General features: G+C 42.8%; 1 protein-coding gene across 2 annotated transcripts; it reads left to right on the top strand.

Annotated features, from left to right (window-relative positions):
• The first annotated feature begins 1,389 nt into the window (after positions 1–1,389).
• LOC310713377 (carbonic anhydrase 13-like) lies at positions 1,390–17,393 on the top strand. Of its 2 annotated transcripts, none has more exons than XM_083517438.1 (7): positions 1,390–1,618; positions 6,779–6,976; positions 8,415–8,533; positions 11,156–11,251; positions 12,522–12,584; positions 14,159–14,314; positions 15,645–17,393. In XM_083517438.1, exons 1-7 carry the CDS (start codon positions 1,588–1,590, stop codon positions 15,756–15,758), a joined length of 777 nt encoding a protein of 258 aa, XP_083373564.1. In that variant the 5' UTR covers positions 1,390–1,587; the 3' UTR covers positions 15,759–17,393. The 2 variants fall into 2 exon arrangements, 1 of the variants encoding a protein (XP_083373564.1); XR_014529214.1 differs by having other exon boundaries at positions 1,465–1,618; positions 14,159–14,888; positions 15,425–17,393.
• The last annotated feature ends 4,213 nt before the right edge of the window (positions 17,394–21,606 follow it).

Below are 21,606 nucleotides of genomic sequence, written 5' to 3'. Positions count from 1 at the left end.
TGCCACCACCTGCTATGCCTCACTTCCAGCGTACATGAAGTGATAATGTTCCCTGAAACATATTCAACAGAACTGGAAAGAAATATATGTATAAGAATGATAGTCAATTTTTAGCGCAGCTAACTTGCTAAAGCTGTGGCAATCTTAACTGGATTGGTTTGAAATCTGGCACATTTATAGAGGCGCTCATCAGGCAGATCATGTATGGAAAGTTTCAAGTGATTAGTCCAAACAGATGTCATTTTTAAAAGCTACAGTTTTTAAAATGTATTTATTTGCGTTTTTAGTAATGCAAACTATACAATAAAGCAAACATGAAAATAATACACGCTTCCCTTCAATCCCTACCCTAGGATATTTTTAAAACTAAAGGAGCACTAATACTTTCATTGTTGAATTGCTGATAAGCTCCTAATGGCTCTGCCACTTTCCTATGTAATAATAACATTAGTATTAGTAGTAGTAGTAGTAATTAATTTATTATTATTATTATTATTATTATTATTATTATTATTATTATTAATACTCCACCCGTCTGACTAGGTTGCCCCAGCAACTCTGGCAGCTTCCAACGAAATATAAATAAACACAACAACAACAACAACAACAACAACAACAACAACAGAACAGAACATCACACATTAAAAGCGTCCCAATTCAGGGCTGCCTTTAGATGTCTACGGAATGTCTTATAATTATTTATCGCTTTGACATCTGACAGGAAGGTGTTCCACAAGCTGGCGCAACTACCGAGAAGGCTACCGTGTGGCTTGTATACATCTCAATCGTGCAACTAATGAGTTAGCTGTGGCTTGGACTGATCTGATGTTTTACTAACGGCACCCTCTCTAGTCCCTTCTTACTCATAATATTCCTGTTTAGGAGGATTGCAGTGTCTACACAGAAGCAAGTCCTATAGAACTCAGTGGGGCTTACTTCCGAGCAGATCGCACTGCGGGGCTAGCCCGCTGGGAGCGGGGGGCGGGCGGGGGCCAAAGCTGGCCTAGATGTATTTGGGAGCTGAACCTGCAGGAATCCTTCCCGACGTTCCTAATCCATTGCGCATCTTACAGGGAAGCAACTGGTTGGGCTACTAGCTAGCACGGCTAGCTAGGTTCTACTGCCACTGCAGCAGTTCCTGGGAATCGCAGGTGGGCCGACTGCTGCCGTGCACACGTCCAGTTTGCAGGCTTCCTAGTTCCTACACGCGTCTAGTCGGTCACCGTAAGAACAGGATGCTGGTCCTGATCCAGCAGGCTTGTGTGGGGCTAACCTCGGAGTAAAGCTGCCGAGGATCGGCCTCGAAATGCTTTCTAATACATCTCTATGAAAGCAGAGAGGGCCAGGCAAGGCGACAGAACTTGCGCCTTGCGCGTCTTCTCAAGTGACAGGGCTCCCGCGGGTGGCGCCGCGATGCCCTCGCTTGGGTCCCCTGGCGGCCAAGCGCGGCGCTGCAGGGCGCGCGGAGCATAAGAAGGCGCTGCGGGGCCGCCCTGGGCGCGCTTGGTCCCTGCCTCGTGGAGCGTCCGCCTCTCTTCGCCCCTGCTGCCGCGGCACCAGCCAGAGCATCCCGTTAGGGGACTAGCCATGATGCACTGGGGATACGATGAGCACAACGGTGAGGGGGGAGAGCTGCTGCTGCTGGCTCTCTGGGGCAGGACGGGAGGGGGCTGTAGGGACCCGGGGGGGAGGGCTGGGGTGAGGGGGGGTTCTCAACCTCTGGGCCCCCCAGATGTTGTTGGACTACAGTTCCCATCATCCCTGACCACTGGTCATGCTGGCTAGGAATGATGGGAGTTGTAGTCCAACAACATCTGGGGACCCACAGGTTGAGAAACACTGGCAGATGTTTGTTTTTAATTCGGGCCTTGGCGACATGCAAAGTCCGTGCAATAAGTGAGTTAGAAGGCATGGACAACTTTTTAAGTGCGGTGCGGCCAGTTCCACCGCACGTGCATCTAGATCCGGGGCGTGTTGCTTTAGTAGTGGGATTTGTTTGCAAGTTAGGCGGTTGTAGGCAAGTGGAGGTGGGAGAGGGATGGATCTCTAGTAGGTGCTGTTAATCACAATTTGCCAAACAAATTAACGCTTTGAAATGGGGTTTAAACTAGGGATTTTTTAAGCATTGCTGTTTCTGGGAGATTACGGGGAACTTCTTAATTGATAACAAGGCTTGCAAAACTTAAAACAGCAGCTGATTTGTAGTTTTTTTGCGGGGGGGGGCAAGGAAGGCGCATATATATATATATATATATATATATATATATATATATATATATATATATATATATATGATTGCTAAATCAGATGCAAGGCAGTGGTGGTTTATCATGAATTGGTTTCTTTTTTCCCTTTTTGTGGTATTGCATTAATAATATTTTCTGAACTAACATTACTTTCCATTTATTCCGCTTCTATAAAGGACTCTATAACTCTGTAAAACTTCTGAAATCTGTGCTAGGGCAGTCTACACATGAGACCTTTTCTCTGTGGCACTCAAAAGCACATGTATTTCAACTCGATTCTTTGTGTTATGTGTGAATGTTGTTCATGTCAGAAAGCAGGGGGGAACCAAACATGCATTCTAGCCAGTATGAATTTTACCTTCATGTTTTAGAGCGATTTAGGCAGCAGTCCTAACCCCATTACTCGGGCAGCCCTGTTGAATTCAGTAGGACTTAACTTAAACACAAACCTGTATGAAGCATTTGGAGGTGTTGAACCACCAAAGTGATTTGCTGTGATGCCTTAGAGTGAAGGAGTTCTAAACTTAAATTTTACCTTAATTAATACTGCACACCTAAAAAAAAAAAAATGGCTAAAGATCAAAGTGAGGAATGGGGAACAAGGATTAAAGCAACAATGAAAAATAAAACAGATTAGTTGCAGAACTCAGCTCTTTTCAATTTCATGGTGTCTCTGCGTGCATTCCCCATTTCTGCTTGCAAATACAGTCTATGGGCTTTTCTATATCCCTCATGCCTCCTTTAATTCTCCCTCTTTCATATGGCTTTCCCCTCCAGCTACTGATGTCCCACACTTTCTCCTCCCAGAATCTTAAATCCAGAGGTTCCCTATGTAGTCAATGCAGCTCTCTATTCAGATTTTCAAAGTATATTATAGGGAATCTCTGGATTTAGAGAGGGGAAAGTGTAGAACAGCAGGAGTTGGAGAATTCTACTGAACTCATGGTTCTTTGGGATCAGGGATCATGTATAAAATATAGCATATAAAATACAGTATAAAATACAGCATCTCGTGCTAGAGAAAGGTGTGAGCCAATAATCAACCTTTACAATTAGGGTGCAGCTTACATATTTCCTTCTGCACCAAAACAACCTTGTTTTGTGATGTATCCCTTAATCCTTCCAAGCTGAATACATCTTTGCATTCCCTAAATTTCTGGTGAGCTCAGTTAATGAGCTGGGGGAGATCTCTGACTTTTGACACTTGTTCTACCTTACGGAATAAACATAATCTAACTAATAATGCCACTTTAGAACCAGCACTTCTTAGTCCATATGTACCTTCTGCAATCCTGTACTCACCTACTTGGTAGTAAATCCTACTGAACGCAATGGGATTTGCTTCTGATTGTACTGGATGTATAAGTTTGTACTGTTAAAAGCTCTCTATGCTGTATTGGGTTGCAGTTGCCTAATCTTGATGCAACAGAAGGATGGATGAGGTCTGTTTAGCAAGACACATATTGAAGATACAACGGCACAGCTTTGTGTTCTGCTGCATATGGTGGCGCACCAAATGATTTATTATATGTCTTCTTAATAATATATGATACTTTAGCAAGGTACCTCCTCTGCAAACTAAATAGATGACTGGCAAACATCATGAGCAGTGTTAGTGGCATGCAGGGCTTTAGTGTGAATACAAAATGTTGAATGGATGCCCCATGTGTTTTCTCTTTCATTGGGGGCTTTGCATACAAAATGTGTGGAATGTTCTAGTTGCACATTGGAACCCCCGGTTTCAAGAATCTGTGTGAGCGCACTGGAGATCTGGGGAACCTTGGCTGATGTGGTACTACTACAAGCTGTGCTGTGTGTTGAAAACACAGAAGAGTTCTGAACTGGAAATACCAGATCATTTCCTTACAACTAGAATAGTCTTCAATATTTTTTTTTAAAAAAAACATATATTCTACTCCACATCTGTGGTTAACAGGTGATAAAATGTTCATTACTACAGAGAAGGGTGGCATGGTAACAGAGATGAGTAGCTTTCAAACTTTCTTTAAATTACAAAGGTAAAGGACCCCTGGACGGTTAAGGCGACTATGAGGTTGTGGCGCTCTTCTCACTTTCGGGCCGAGGGAGCCAGCATTTCTCCACAGACAGCTTTCCGGGTCATGTGGCTAGCATGACTAAACTGCTTCTGTTGTAATGGAACACCTGACAGAAAGCAGAGCGCACAGAAACGCTGTTTACTTTCCTGCCACAGCAGTACTTATTTATCTACTTGCACTGGTGTGCTTTCAAATTGCTAGGTTGGCAGGAGCTGGGACAGAGCAACGGGAACTCACCCCATCACAGGGATTCGAACCGCCGACCTTCTGATCGGCAAGCCCAAGAGGCTCAGTGGTTTAGACCACAACGTCACCAAATGACCTGGGTACTGTAATCCACACACTGCTTAAGAACTCCTGCTATATGCACACAGTAGGACTCAACTTCTAAACAAAGCATGCACAGGATTGAACTCTAAATCAGATGGCATGAAATTAATACTTCTTTGTTTGCCATGAACAAAAGCCAATTTAAAAGTCCTTGTGCAGGCTTAATTAACTTACAAGTTGCACAGTTGAAAAGTTGGTTAAAATTTACAGTGGTAGGAACGTTACTTTGCAAATGGTGCTATGGGCTAAAGTTATTCTATAAGCAGAAAAATCTTTCAAGTAATTGTGTAGCCGACCCATTTTGGGGCTATAATTTGACTTACCACATATGGTAAGAAACACAGTTTGAAAGCCTGCGGGACAGATAATCTTGGTGAGACAGAAACATGTCTGACGTCGAACAAACTGTGCATCCCAGATAACATTAGGTGTGATGGTGTTTTCCAAGAATTAGAGGCCCAGAGTGGGTCAAGATGTTATCTTGTCAGACTCAGTAGGTTGCCTTCCGTAAGTAAGCCAGCCTCAACCCTCTGCCTGCAATCTTGGGCTAAAAATACTTGCCTACCTTACAGAGCTGTTGTAAGGATTTCTGAGCTAATGTAGATAAATGTAGATAAATGACACCGGATCACTGAAATGTGCTATGCAAATACTCAGTACTATAATTCATACTGCTAAAATGAAGTGAAAACATTTTTTGTTAAGTTTCGTGCTCCCCCCCCCCCCCCAGTATTGGGAGGGGAGGAACACTTTGGTGCTAGAGACCTACAGCTAGGATTAACGCAAAGATCCCTGGAAGTCTGTGATGAATCAATATTGGCGTTTTTTATTTGCACACTGGTAGATCACTTGGAAACTGACCGGCAGATCTCCAGAAAGCTGCTTATAATCTTCACAAACATTCTAAGGAACTGGAAGCCACCGGTAGGATAGCAGAGGAGGTGTATACCCTAAGTTTCACCAAAAGCATTCCTGACAGTATTAAGGATATGAGGCTACACTGGAGCTATTCCCCCCTTGTGAAGAATCCTTGAATAAAAGGAAGCTGATAACTAGAACTGATTCTCCTACCATCCCTGCTGGCATTTTGTTGTTGTTGTTCTTTAGAATGTTGCATTATGCATTAACATGCAAAATTGAACAAATCTCCAGGGCTGGTCACCAAAGCATCTAAAAATGTACTAGTATCTGTGGTTTAACCGTTATTTCCCTTCTCCCAAGGAATTGGGAGAACTGCAGTTTTATGAACTGGGGAGGGTTGTTTAATATAGAGCGGTCTAACCCCTTCACCAGTTTCCAAGATTCTTGGAAGATCGCTGTGACAGATTAAATAGCATAAAATTAATTTAAGTGTAAATATTCTAAGAACTTGTTTTTCTTTTTTTCTTTCAAAGGCTGGCACCTTCTAATAAACTGAACTGTTTTTCAAAGGATGGCACCTCCTAATAAACTGAACTCTAGCCTAGGAAATTGGTTTTCAGCCCTGTCATTTAAAATATGCATGTATTATGTGAGTTAACGCCACCAAACGGCTGGGGGCCTGGTCCACTGTGGCTATATAACAATGGCAGAGATCTGAGATAGTAGCTGAACTGATTGTACCACTTCTGAAGGTACCACAGAATTGTAGAGTTGGAAGGGACCGTGAGGACAATCTAGTTCAATCCCCCTGCGATGGAGGAATATGCAGCTGTCCCATATGGGAATGGAACCAGAATGAAGCATTTTAGATGTGTCAATTGCACATTAATCAGCTCGTGGGGAAATGTTCTCTGAATCTATTGCATGTGTGTCAATTTCAGGTGCCTGCTACATTCCTAATGACCAGAATGCCTGGAAGTAGGCAGAAAATGACCCACCCGAGGGTTCTAACTCGCATCCTTGGGTATTTAATTCATATTAGACTTAAGACCTATTTATGTAGAGAGAGAGCTGCCTTATAGCTCACCAAAGACAACTGGGCGGTGTACTTTCCATCCCTTTAGACCCATCCATTTTTTAATTATCTGAATAATATTTTTTAAGAAAAAAATAAGAAAATCCAGGTAGGTTCATGTGATTACTTTCTCACGACAATTCCTTTGTTTCTCTGGCTGCCTGGAATGCATTTTAACGAACACCTTTTTCTACTGCAAGACATTCTAGGGCCTTCTCGCTGGAAGGAACTTTTCCCTCTCGCGACTGGAGACCGTCAATCTCCCATTGATATCCAAACTGAGACGACCAAATATGACCCCACTCTGCGTCCTCTCTACCCTAACTATGACCCTTCCTCCGCTAAAGTTATACTCAACAATGGACACTCAACCAGTGTGGAATTCGATGACACTGAAAATAAATCAGGTTTGTTTTTGTGGTAGATTTCATTCTGCTTTCGTTTTAGGGCAGTTCTCAGTATTTCCTGAGGTGAAATAACATTACGTGGTCTGGTTTGCATGGCACTTTAAACTATGATTTGCTGTGAATGGGCAAAAGGCCACATTTCGCTCCTGCCTTCTGTGCTCTGGGGATGAAACTAACCAGAGACTGGCTTGGCATGACATAAAACAAGCACTCATTGTTTGTTTGAGGAAATGTTGCAATTGATAGGCCTGGTTTGCAAGTCTGGTAAACCACCAGAGATAAACCAACATCACATAACACATAACTGATTTGTTTCAGCTTATCAAGGACAGGACTTTAGGAGGAGCAAAACACTAGTGATGTGAGCCTCATGTACCAGCACACTGCTCATTTCACCTGAAACCATAGTTTATTTTAACTATGGTTTAAAGTGACTTGCAAGCTAGGCCTATCGTTTAAGATTATTTTAGGATTCTCATAACATACACAATTGCATCTATCTGAACTTACCAGAGTTCAAACGCCCTAGCCTCATCCTGTCTGAAGATATTTCAGTCTTATACACAGCAAGTGAGCTGAACAGTCACCCCCCCCCCCCGCACGAACCCTGTTTAAATTGGCAATATTCCTCTTCCAAACACAGCTTTCATTTAGTCTGCAGCATAGTTGCAGCCTTTGTTTCTGATCGTAGGTCTGATTTCATGGGAGCAGTTCAGATTTCTTGTTTCCACTTTTGCCTGTAGTCAGCTAGCAAGTTATGTCCCGGCCCTAAGCTCATTCCCCCAAAATCAGAAGATTAAGGGGCAGGGGGATTGAAACAGCAAGTCAAGTGATTACCTGCTAATTTCAGATGTTATTATGTTCAGATGTGGAAGATCTTAGTATTAAAAAAACATTTTCATAGCAGATGGGCAAACTTATTTATACAGACAGTTCTGCTGCTAGTATTAGAGGAGAAAATATGTACACACACCTGTGCAGAAATTCTAAGAACTGCCTTACTGAATTCAACCCAAAGATCCATGTAGTCCAGCAATTTCCAGGAGAAACAGGGAATTTACAGGGAAACTGTAGCCTTGTGCTATGTCCCCAGTTTTGGTCGGAGGAGTAGTGCTGGAAGAGGGCAAGCTAACCAGTTCTCCCAGCAACATATTTCAGATCTAAATTGCTCCCAACCTTTGTATGTTGCCTGCGTTTTCTATTGTGGAGATGGAGTTTTAGATCCAGAGAATTGGGGTGGGGTGGGGGTTAAAGCCCTTCTCCAGTGCTGTGACTCAAAATCAGAGTTTCCCTGCAACTACTTTAAAATTGGGATATCCAGTCACACTTCTTTCACATCCTGCCTGTTTTGGCCCCTTTGGCAGTGACAAGGAAATGTTGCGTTTCTCTTGGGTTCCCAGTATTCTAACAATGCTACCCTTCATTTTTATATTTATAGTGCTGAGTGGGGGTCCACTCATTGGAAACTATAGGCTGCGGCAAGTTCACTTCCATTGGGGGCCCAGTGATGACATTGGCTCTGAGCATGCAGTGGATGGGACAAAATTTGCGGCAGAGGTAAAGGACTCCACTGAACTATATGAATAGTTGTGATTTAATGACTGCATCTTTACAGCCGTTCTTTGATAAGCAGGCCTGTTTTTAACATGTCAAAGTGATTTCTGCAATGGAAAGACCATTCGTTTACAGTTGTAAATCTCTTTATGCTTCACCACGACTGCTCTCTCTCTCCCCCCCCCCAACTCCCCTAGAATCTGCCTCTTACCATTTCTGGAAAAGGCACCCAGCTGTATTACCAATCTGCCTTTCATTTGTATACTGCGCAGAAAAGTTTCTATAAATTATGCTGACTAATGGGGGCTGATTCACTCGTTACACAGCATATATAATTTCACTGTTTGCCACATATTGGTGGACACCAATATTTGAAGGAAGACTCATCTCAGTAAGCACACCTGGACCCCCATGGAGGAGCTGCACTATGCTTTGTCTTCCTAGCGCATGTCTGCAATATGCCTGGATGCTCATTTCCCTTTCAAGTGTTGCAGTATCCATTGCATGTACATGTGCTAAACAAGGAGGACGTACCCGCTGTATAAAGTGTGGCAGTCCTCAGAGAGTTGGCCGTCTTGTATGTTTATTGCTGAAGGCCACAGAACAGAAAAGCACAAATGTTTACATTTTGCCATTGCTTCTGTGGGAATTCATTTTGTTCTAAAACATTAGTCGGATTCTTGTAAACAAGCTGAGGAAATAGTAGCATTCCAATAAACAGGAAATGCCCTAAAGCAACATGGGCATGATTGAATCCATTGTGGTGATAGCACTTGTGTGCAGAAAACACTAAGTATCAAGGTATCGTGTACTCTGATGCACGCACTGTAATTTAGATGCATTGGCCACTCTATTCAAAAGAATATACACTTATATCTGCTGCCTTCATTGAAATAAACAAGGAATTACTTCCAAGTGAAGGAGCTTCAAGTGCACATTGAAACTTTTGATACATCAAGGTTTCCCTGCACCAGGGTGTTCAGTATTTTTGCTTCCTCTGGCATTTAGTTGTTTCAGTGTTTGAAATGGAACTTGTCATGCAAAAGCCACTATTCGTAACTTAACACTTTGGAATATTTAAAAAGTGTAAATGGGTTTCTGTTTAACTAACATTAAGATGCGAACTTTTAAGAGTCCAGTTATTTATTTATTTTTAATGGAATGGTAACCTGAAATGGATGTACTATAATTCAAGTGCTGAAGACAGAGAGAAGCAATGTCCTTAGTGAAATAGAGAAAAGTGGGGAAATATGTTGAGTGGCTAAAATCAGTGGGGGAAATAAATTTGGGGGTGGGGTGGGAAATGACATTTGCAGTGTTTAAAGACTTATGTTTTCCACAGGAACCAGGTGATTTGGAATATAAAGAATTAATAAGAGGTGCTTAGAAAACAATATGTTCCAAAACAAACATATAGCTGGAAAACAAAAAAATAAGTTACATCTAAGAAACCAAATGGAAAGAGGCAATATCTAGGAATCTTTAGTCAGTCTAAAAAGGTTTCCCACTGCTGGTTATAAACATCTTCAAGAACCAATAGAGACACCCTTCTGGTTTTGGAGAAAGGACCCTAGAATTGAGACAGAACCAGGCAGAACTATACAGGTGGAGAGTCTTCCGAAGGATCAGTGGCTAGGTGGCAGTTTGCAGTGCTTAGTTCCACGAAGAAGAAGAAAAAGGCTCTTTAATGCAAGAATGCACCTCTGCCAAACTGGCACATGCAAGAAGAAAGAGCTGCTCTTCAGTCAAAGAAGACGACGCAACTTCCCTTGGCAGATGAACTCAACAGGATAATGGATTCAAGGTCCCACTTAGCTGGGATGGCCTGTCCACTGGATCCAGTTTTCTCCAGGGGGCTGCCGTACAGGAGTGCCAATGATGTTGATGATGGTGGTGATTCACACAAGAAACAGGCCTTAAAAGATTTCTCCAACAAGCTGTGGTGCAGAAGCGGTGGTAAGACAAGATACATACATCCTTTAAAAGAGAAGTCACAAGCCATTGGGAATGGGCCTCCCCCACAGTGTTTCAGATTTTACTTGTGTCCTTTCTCGTTTGTTGTTTTCCATTACAATAAAAGCCATTCCGACCGAAAGCATTTGTTTCCTCTTTGTAACATGCATAATTTTTTTAAAAAAAGTTGTGCCGTCCAGCTTTTTAAAAGTGAACCTAAAAGTGCGAGTGTTTTGAGACACCTTTACGTTCCAGAATACGGAATGATTTAATGAATCGAGCAGTCAGAATTCATATATTTTACTCATTTGCACTTCCGTAGCAGCCAAGGACCTTGTGTAAACCCTCAAATCCAGCGTGTATATCTGAGGATACCCGTCAAGGGGAAAATGAGGGTGGGGAACATGGCCTAGTGGGTAGGGCTGGCATGTGAACAGGCCAGAGACTGTTTCATTCCTTTTTTTTAATGGCCAAGACTAGGACTGGCTAGAACGGATCTTCAGAGCTTTGGACCAAGAAGCATGGAGCTTCCAAAGGACGTCATACCTCAAGATGGCTTGTAAAAACAAAAAAGTTTTAAACTAGTCCCAAATACTCCTCATGAGATATTATGGAAAGTTGTCAGGCTTCAGTAAAGTGATGATTGATGGTAGTACATGTCTTGCTTTCTAGCTCCACGTGGTCCATTGGAACGCAGACAAATATGCCAGTTTTGTGGAGGCTGCTGGCCAGGCCGATGGATTAGCAGTCATGGCTGTTTTCTTACAGGTGAGAGGTTTTGAGCAGGGGGATTAATTGTATATAATAATAATAATTTATTATTTATGCCCTGCCCATCTGGCTGGGTTTCCCCAGCCACTCTGGGCGGCTCCCAACAGAATATTAAAAACACGATAAAACATCAGACATTAAAAACTTCCCTAAACAGGGCTGCCTTCACATGTCCTCTAAAAGTCAGATAGTTGTTTATTTCTTTGACATCTAATGGGAGGGCTTTCCACAGGATGGGCGCCACTACCGAGATGGCCCTCTGCCTGATTCCCTGTGACTTTGCTTCTCACAGTGAGGGCACAGCCAGAAGGCCCTTGGCGCTGGACCTCAGTGTCAGGGTAGAGTGATGGGGGTGGAGACGCTCCTTCAGGTATACTGGACCAAGGCCGTTTAGGGCTTTAAAGTAAGGTTACCAGACGTCCCCGTTTCCCAGGGACAGTCCCCAGATTTACAAATCAGCCCCCTGACAAAATCCATCCATTCCGACTGAAGTTGAAAAGTGTCCCCATATTCACTGAAAAAAATCTGGTAACCTTACTTTAAAGGTCAGCACCAACACTTTGAATTGTGCTCAGAAACATTAAAGTTAAATGTAAAGGGAAGCTATGAGGAAGACTACATGCAGTGCTAAATGCATCACTTGATGTTGCTTTAGTGTTTCAAAAATACAGAAATAAACATAAGGGGTGGGGGGAGAGACGGACGACAACACCAGGATTAGAACTGTAGAGAAGAGGGATAACTCCTCTTGCTGCTCAGCCCCAACAAATAATCCCCTCCCTTGAAGCTGATGTTTGACATGGAGTGAAGTTCCTTTTTGCATCAATAGAAGTTTGCTTCTCACAACTAACAGCATCATTGGTTGGGGGAGGGGACGTGTTAGGTGTGTGGCACAAAAAGAAAGAATTAACGCTTCTCCCTGCAGTCCTGGCCCTGACCCACCAGCAACTGCTATTTAAAGTTTCTTTTTCAACGGTTCACAGAACTTCAACTTTTAGTATGATTCAGTGATTTTTTTTAAAAAAACCTGACACATGTTCCAAGAAGGACTAACTAATATTTTGGAAATATTTCCATTTTTAATTGTTTATGTTTCTGGACTTTTTTAAAAAGTCATTTTTTAAATATAGTTTTTAAACCTTCTACACTGCTTTGAGCATTTTGACGAGAAAGCAATTAATAAATTTAAAAGAATCAACAAAATGAAAAATTACAAATCTGTCAGCTTCCCTAAGAAAGGCAAATAAGTTGATCTTTGTATTTACAGGTGGGTGAATGCAATTCGCAGCTGAAGAAAATCACAGACCATTTGGACGCCATCAAAATTAAGGTAAGGTAATTCTAAATTTGGGCTTATATCCAATGCAGCACTAAGTAACAATCCCTGTCAGCGCAAGGATTTCCACTTATGCGACTGGACTTCCAAACCCCACTTCTCCTTCCCCTGCATGCCCCCTAAAACTGTTTTTTGGGGATTCCCTGAGCCCCCTAGAGGAGTGTTGCAGGGCATGCACAGAGCGGGGAGAAGGGGGAAGTCCCATTGCGCAAAAGGAGGTCCTTATGTTGATGGAGCAAGACAGCTGAATACTGCTCTTGGTGTTTTCCACAGCCCACAACGTTCTTCAATGTATTTATTTATTTATTTCACAATATTTATGTACTGCTTGATTGTAATAAAACCTCAAAGAAGTTTTTTTTGGGGGGGGGGACATCAACGACGACAATAAAATTGCCAGTTAAAAACAGCTATTTGAAACATAAAATAATAAAATGAAGCCAACCATCAGATTAAAATATATGTCAGCATTCAACATAGCTATAGGAACACTCTGGTGTTCACGGAGCCTCTGCTGGCTATATCCAGTTCCTTTTTCTTTGAAACCAGAGGCAGACCCACGCTGCTTCCCCTGCTGAATGAACAGGACACACATGCAGAATACCTGCCATGTTTAGCTGTTCAAGCATATTCTGCATGTTAAGTTATTACGAACGCTTAACTTGAATCTCTTGACTCAACTCATAGAATTATAGAACTTTAAAGTTGAAAGGAACTCTCGCTTAAGGTGGAATCTACACACATTTAAAAAACGTTCTGAAAATGCTTTTTCTTAAAGCGTTTTTAAAAAGACATTGAATTTTCCATAAGGCTCACCATCGCCATCTAGTATCACATTGTATATTTCACTTAAAACACACTTAAAACGTTTTATTTGCAGCTGTGTAGATGAGTCCATGGGACGCAGGTGGCGCTGTGGGTTAAACCACAGAGCCTAGGACTTGCTGATCAGAAGGTCGGCAGTTCGAATCCCTGCAACGGGGTGAGCTCCTGTTGCTTGGTCCCAGCTCCTGCCAACCTAGCAGTTCGAAAGCACGTCAAAGTGCAAGTAGATAAATAGGTACCGCTCCGGCGGGAAGGTAAACGGCGTTTCCGTGTGCTGCTCTGGTTCGCCAGAAGTGGTGTAGTCATGCTGGCCACATGACCCAGAAGCTGTACGCTGGCTCCATCGGCCAATAAAGCGAGATGAGCGCCGCAACCCCAGAGTCGGTCATGACTGGACCTAATGGTCAGGGGTCCCTTTACCTTTTACTAAATGAGTCCATAGTTGAACCCTCTGCTCAATGCCTGACAGGTGGCCCTCCAGCTTCTCTGCAAATGCCTCCAGCAAAAGTGAGCCCATCACCTCCCAAGGCAGTCTGTTCTGCTGACAAATAGTTCTTCCCTTTAGAAAGCATTGCCTAAAGGTTTTTTTCCCCCCTTTCCCCAGAAATTGTTCTTCTTTACGGTGCCGCAAGACACCAAGTTATTTGTGCTGCAGCAGACTAGTGCAGCTCCGTCTTCAAAAAGCAATAAGCAAGATAGGAAATGGCGCATGACGGTTTTTGCTCATTTCTTTCTCTCCTCAGGGTAAACAGCACAGGTTCACCAACTTTGATCCTTCCTGCCTGCTGCCCCATTCACTGGACTACTGGACTTACCTTGGCTCCCTCACTTCTCCTCCTCTTCTTGAAAGTGTCATCTGGATCATTCTCAGGGAGCCTATAAGCGTTTGCTCAGAGCAGGTGCGGTTTAATACCTCTGCCTTGTAGAATAACATCTTCCAAGTTTAAAACCAGGCCTATGGCACCCACAAGAATATTTACAATCAGCTATACAGGTTTACCTTGATTTTTGAATGGCTTAGTTCTTGAACGTTTTGGCTCCCGCACACCGCAAACCCAGAAATGACTGTTCCTGTTTGCGAACTATTTTTGGAAGCTGAACATCCTACAGGGCTTCCGATTGGCTGCGGGAGCTTCCTGCAGCCAATCAGAAGCCACACTTTGGTTTTGAAACGGACTTCCGGAACGGATTCTGTTCGACTTCCAAGGTACGACTGTATCTTGATCTTAGGTGAATATACCTGCCACCAGCTTTAAAAGTCCAGAAAGTTCAAGGCTGCAGGCCTAAGCATAGTTATTAGAAATAAATCCCACCCCAACTCATATTTTCCACATGGCTGGCAGAAATTTTGAGGATTAGTTAAAATGTATACGAGATTTGTACAAGTTCAGAGTGATTTAATGAATTTATTATTTCTTATAACCCACTTTTCTTCAGAGGATCAAAGGCAGCATAATGTGCCCAGAACAGAGAGTCCTGCTGGATCAAGCCAAAGGCCCATTTAGCTCAGAATTCTGTTCCCACAGTGGCCAACCAGATGTCTGTGGGAAGTCCGCAAGTTTGTGTCTGTGAATGGATTTAGGCAGCATATACCTTTTCAACATTTATACAGTGTTGCAGTAGGAGCATGTGTGTGGAGCCTTCCTGGGTGGATCTGCACACAGAAAAAAAAGCTATAAATAAGTCAGAAATTAAATTGTTATAGCAAAAGAAATAAAAGGCTATGAAAATTGCTTAGAATTTTCTCTCTCACACACGCCATCTGGTGGTGCATGTTTATAACACATTCAAAACGCTGTTTCTTGGGTAATGTAGCTGAGTCCCCTTGCTGTAATGAGGTCTGAACTTCTTGGCAGAATTGCCACACCTACAGTAGGTTCTCTATTCAGTTCATTTAGGGCAGTGATGGCCAAACTTGACCCTCCAGCTATTTTGGGACTACAGTTCCCATCATCCCTGACCACTGGTCCTGTTAGCTAGGGATGATGGGAGTTGTAGTCCTAAAACAGCTGGAGGGTACACAAAGCTATTTTCCTACTGAAGGTAATAAACAACATGAAGTGCAAAGGGGCTCTGTAATCTCCCAATCATTGACTCACGCAGAAGGTTTTGGATCGGGACAATTCTTTGGATTGGGGTAACCTAAATGATGCATGTAATTGAACTTTGGGCTGAGTTTGGGCATCTGAATCACTTCCCTGCTGAATCTTGTGCCATTTTCGTCCACAGCTAGCCAAATTTCGCAACCTCCTCTGCACTGGTGAGGGAGAAGCTGCCTTCTGCATGCTGAGAAACTTCAGACCGCCACAGCCTTTAAGGGGCCGGGAAGTGAGAAGAAACTGAAGGGGAGAAAAAGAAAGGATAATTCATAGCAATGGCTGATACTATTTAGCAAGCGGAACCCATTTTAATAGGTTATGTTAAGTTTTAATGATTTTTTTTTAAAGGATACCTTCTAATTAGGTCCCGATTTCAGTAAATAGAAAGCATTTTTAAGTCCTAGGTATTTTGAGGGAGAGGTATAAGCCCATGCTTACGTTTCTCAAGTGAAATAGGCAGACCTTAAAATGCTTCAGATTTCCTGGATTGTTCCCCTAATTTTTAGCATGCAGTCCATAAATACGCTAAGGTATTATAATTAATAGATACTGTTTTGTTGCTATATAACTATGATAGGCAGGCACTCGCGACTCAATAAAAAGAATAGGATTTATGTTGTAGTAAATAAGATTGGGTATTGTGGTTGGTTAAGATACAGTTAGTTATAGCAAAATAAGAGTTTTTCAGAGCTGTAGCAGTTGAGCCAGTCTTGTGTTTTGCTAGGTATGGTGATGCTCTCTTATCTAGGTTGGACAGATATCTGTTGGGAATGTTGGTTGTGGGGTGGCCTATTTAAGGCAGAGGGTTAGACCAGATGATCCATTTGGATCCGTTTCAACTTGCCCTGCGTTTACCACTAGCATTCCCACATGAAAACTCTGGGTGTCCTTTAGCAGATACCTTAGTGGTTAAACCACAGAGGTTCAAACTCACTTAAATACATAGTATAGATGTGCTGGGATCTGATCATAGAGAACCTGAGATTCCTGCCATCCCTCCAAACATTCTCCATAGGCCCCCTTTTCCTGCCCCCTACAAACTGGAAGGGAAAAAAATGGGCCATGTTATTTCCTGACTTCCTTGCCAGAGGCCACATCTAGAGAATAAGTGTGACTTAGCTGTGGCTTAGATAGTGACTTAGGAATCTTCACTTACCTCAGAAACTGCCAATTCCTTAGAATTCTTATAGCCTTGCATCATTTGCTTCAATGCCTTAAGCCTTAAAAAAGGAATTGAGGTTTTTTGAGGAAAGCACCTTTAAGGAGCAGAAGCCTCTGGTGGCCAAAATGTGGAGCTGAGGCCTAATTAGATACTACAAGGAGAAGTGTGGGTGCTACTGCCCCACATGTTCGTGGTCGCTAATTATTGGGGGTAAAGTGTGACGTGACAGTCATATCAGCATTTTCCCACTCCATGAAGCACACAGCCACGTATCAGGGGAAGAGGTGAGGCAATGCTAACATAGCAATGTCACCAGGGACATTTTCCCAATTTACCTTTACTAGTAAAGACATGAGTTCATAGGACAAGTGTGTGTGTGTGTGTGTGTGTGTGTGTGTGTGTGTGTGTGCAATTGCACGTTCATGTCTGTATGTCAGGATGTTAATGATGCTTTGCCTATGGTATATTTACATATATACATATATTCAGTCCAGAGTTGTACCTAATATTTTCATGTTGTCTGAATGGCTGCATGGAAGATTCTAAAGTTGTTTGCGTTGTGACAGGACAACAGTGAAGCTAAATTGGCTGGTTGCATGTTTTCATATTAGAAGAAATGGTGGTGGTAGGGTGTTCTCATAATTTATTAGCAATAAATTGAGTTTATTCTGCAACTTTGTATTTATGGAATAAATAAAAGCAAGTGAGCCAAATGTTTTCATGATTTTTTTGTTTCTTTTTACTCTGCACACATGAATAGATCAACATGTTGCTCTAGGTTTAGTTGCCTGATAGAATCATTTTTTTAAAATTCCACAGTAAATGGAAACAAGTTGGGATTGAGTCCAGCTGCCAAAAACTTACACTAAGGTCCTAGGGCACATTTCCCTGGATGTAAGTTCCACTTGATGGCAACGGGATTCTGCTACACCAGAAATAATTTGTGACTCAAGTTTTTACAGTATACTCCTATGGATGGCAAGTCAGCTCCCTTGATTTCAGTGGGGCTTGCTTCCAAGTGAGGGTACACATGGCATAGTACACGTCACTGTGGTAACTCAAAATAAGCTGGATGCTAAGACTCAGGTCACAGCCCTGTGCAAACTGACTTAGGAGCAAGCCAGATTGAACTCAGTGGGGATTTCTTCTGCATAGGCATGCATGAGATTGTGTTCTCGCTGCCAACAAACCAGATTGGCCCAGTTTAACCAATACAGTACATTTACAAATCATGAAGTAGGATCATTTTAGCAATATTGATCTGTTGTTACCGACAGATACACTGATCCAAATGTTTAATGTTGGGTTATCATAATCATCAGTAAATTTGTATACTGCCCTTCATCCGTAGATCTCAGGGCAGCTCAAAATATAAAATTACATCTGTTGTCTTAGCTGTTGAGGCATATTGCTGCTCAATAATACTGTGTTTGTGCAGTTCAAGAAATATGTGGCTACACCCTACTGCTTTTATCCCTCCATTTTCCCAAGTAGTGAGACATCCTGGGGCAGTGCTTAACTGGGTTTGGTTTCTGTTGAAGGAGAGGCCACTGGACCCTTACAGCATTTTGGTTTATTTCTAAATATATAGGGTGAACGTACAATAGGTGGAAGCAAACAGCATTGCAGGCAGCAGATTCACAGCCCCTCACCAGATCCCCAGAGAGGCAGCAAACACCCCAATCTGTTTTAACCTTCCAGAGCTCAAATCTCACTGCCACTTTCTCTGTCTGTCTCAAACTGATTTCTTTCTTCCTTTACACATCCACAAGCACACTCCAGGAAAAGAAGAATAAGTCACCTCTTAAATATAAACCACAAAGACTACATTTTGGGTCAAAAGGAGCCAGCATCAGATCCCTGAACCTTGTATGAGGAAGGTGGCTTTTTCTGTGTTCAGCAGAAATGATGGGTTAATCCAACTATATAAAAAATAGCTATATAAAATAACTATACAAAAAAATAGCACAAATGCACTAATTTTCCATACAACAAGGCTCAACAAAGACTTCGCTAATTAATTGGACAAAAGTCAACAGATTTTGAAGCATGTAAACAGCTCCTTCCAATCAGTAGGTGTCACTACAAGCAAAGTAATATTCAACATGTAGATCTATAACTATATGGGTTATCATTACTTGAAGCCGTTAAGTTAGCTTTAAGATGATTAGTGAGCTAAGCCATTCAAACAGCAATGAAATATACATGGACAATTAAAATCAAGTAAAATGCTTGACTCCTTTGAAGAGGTAATCACAACCCTTTTTTCATGCAAAGGCTGGAGAATTCATGGGACATACAAGTATAGTACAAGATAGTAAAGGTAAAGGGACCTCTGACCGTTAGGTCCAGTCGCAGACGACTCTGGGGTTGCGGCGCTCATCTTGCTTTACTGGTCGAGGGAGCCGGCGTACAGCTCCCAGCATGTGGCCAGCATGACTAAGCCGCTTCTGGTGAACCAGAGCAGCGCATGGAAATGCCGTTTACCTTCCCGCCGGAGCGGTACCTATTTACTTGCACTTTGACATGCTTTCAAACTGCTAGGTTGGTAGGAGCAGGGACTGAGTGGGGATTCAAACTGCTGACCTTCTGATCGGCAAGCACTAGGCTCTGTGGTTTAGACCACAGCGCCACCCATATCCAAAATGTAACTCAGAACAACTTCAATTCTCTTAATTGCCACACTGTAATCCTGTTCACATTTTCCTAGGACTAAGCCCTACTGACAGGGACGTGGGTGGCGCTGTGGGTAAAACCTCAGTGCCTAGGACTTGCTGATCATAAGGTCGGCTGTTCGAATCCCCGCGGTGGGGTGAGCTCCCGTCGTTCGGTCCCAGCTCCTGCCCACCTAGCAGTTCGAAAGCACCCCTAAGTGCAAGTAGATAAATAGGTACCGCTTTATAGCGGGAAGGTAAACGGCGTTTCCATGTGCGGCACTGGTGCTGACTCGCCAGTTGCAGCTTCATCACGCTGGCCACGTGACCCAGAAGTGTCTTCGGACGGCGCCGGCTCCCGGCCTCTTGAGCGAGATGAGCAGTCAACCCTAGAGTCGGTCATGACTGGCCCGTACGGGCAGGGGTACCTATACCTTTAAGCCCTACTGAGCTCCGGAAGCATGTATAGGATTGTGCTGTGGAATAAGGCTATTTGTCATAATATGGACATTATTACAAAAGGCTGATGTGTGGGTCTCTCTGTTTCAGCAGCTTTGTGGAGGGTTGCCCTTGTCATGGACTCTTTCCTGACGTGGTTTGTACATGGAATAATTAGAGTTTGGATTGTCGGTTTTTAAAAGAGGAATCTGTTGATTTATTCCCCCCCCCCAAAAAAAAATCTTTGTACAAGACCTGCTCACTCACTATATATCCATAGCTTTTAAGGTAAGAACAGGTAAAAATAAACAAGATTTAGCTTTGGATGGCAATGGACTCAGAAATGCAGTAGATGGTGTAGCTAAGTTGGTAGCAACATTTTTCTATTTTGTTAAAACAGCACAGCCAAAAGGCATACAGCAGTGGCTTGACAATTCACAATTGCCAGCATTTAAGAACAACAACGATGGGACAGATACCTGTACTAATACCTGCAGCAAAGGCTCAGAACAAGAGAGACGAAAGCAGAGACTGGTACAACCTGCTCCGAAGCTTATAACTTTTCAGCTTTCATTAAAACTATTTGCTTATTGCTAGGAGAGCAGCCTCTTGAGAATGAAGCAGACTAAAACAATGGTTCAAATATAGAGTGTGTATCAAAATTCCTTTCAAGTACAAGGCTTTTTCAAAGACCATCCTTTTACAATGAAGCAGCAGTATAAAAAAAAAGGAAGAACCAAACAGGTCTATGAAATGTGTTGACAGGCCGAAAGGCCACAGACAACCGAGTCCTTTCACCACCATCTTAATTGTTTCACTGCCAGATAGTTTAGCAACAACCCCTAGCTGTAATGGTCTTAATGTGGCATCATCATATCCCCTCAGAAGGAAGCATTGCCTAACAACCTGCCTAGCAGAACCACAGATGTTTCACACAGAGTTTCACTCTCCACTTTTTCTGTTCCCAGAGCAGATCTGCTGGCCAAGGTGGTCAAATCTGCCAATTGGGGTGTCTCTTAGTTTCTAATTTTCCTAGTCTTAAGTTCAGTTCTCCACATTTCCACATCAATTTGTAAAGTGAAAGTCCTTGTGGCAATTCATCACCCTTTGAGTTTGAATTTCTTCTGATGTAGAGTACACAATTTTGCCTAATATACACATTTTTTGCAAAACCATCACCCCAAACATAATACATTTTTGTATATTTATATATTATTATACCAATATTTGTATATTTGTATTTGTATATTTGTATATTATTTGTATATTATTTTCAGTGATAGATGTCATGAATGGGGAGGATGATGGGGAGGAGGCAGAGGACCCCGGCAAAGGAATGGGGAAGGAAGTACTCACAGGGTGATGGAGGATAATGATGGGATGGGGGGTCATAGCACAGGAACCAGAGCAGCAGGACCCATCATCAAAGCCAGAAGGCTGTCTCCATGCAAGCGGCAGGCTCTGAGGCCTAGGGAGCAGCAGGAGAGGTGCTCCAGGAGGCTGAGGCTGGCAAAGGCCCATAGCCCAGCTCTCTAGCTGGCCAGGTGGGGCTTGCTAACTCTGGGAAAAGCAGTATGATTCATCAGCTGGAGTAGACTCAGGACAGGTGAGGGTCACCTGCCTCATCAAGCCCAGATGCTGCAAAAGGGAAGCAGAGCTGAGGTGCTGTGTCTGCTCAACTACCCATGTTTATATACCTCAGCTTGGATGCTCCTGAATCTCTATGGGACTGTGCTTTGGGTTTGACTTTGGAGTTCTCTGCACACAGGCAAAAGTAATGGGAAGGGATTGGGAAAGACAACAAATCTATTCATCCATGCGTACAGCAAGCATGCCAG

The sequence above is a fragment of the Podarcis liolepis genome (assembly GCF_965112155.1).
Source record: "Podarcis liolepis genome assembly, chromosome: 8".
Classification (NCBI taxonomy): Eukaryota; Metazoa; Chordata; class Lepidosauria; order Squamata; family Lacertidae; genus Podarcis; species Podarcis liolepis.
Note: the sequence above shows the minus strand (reverse complement) of the source record. Positions and strands in the feature narration are given on the sequence as shown.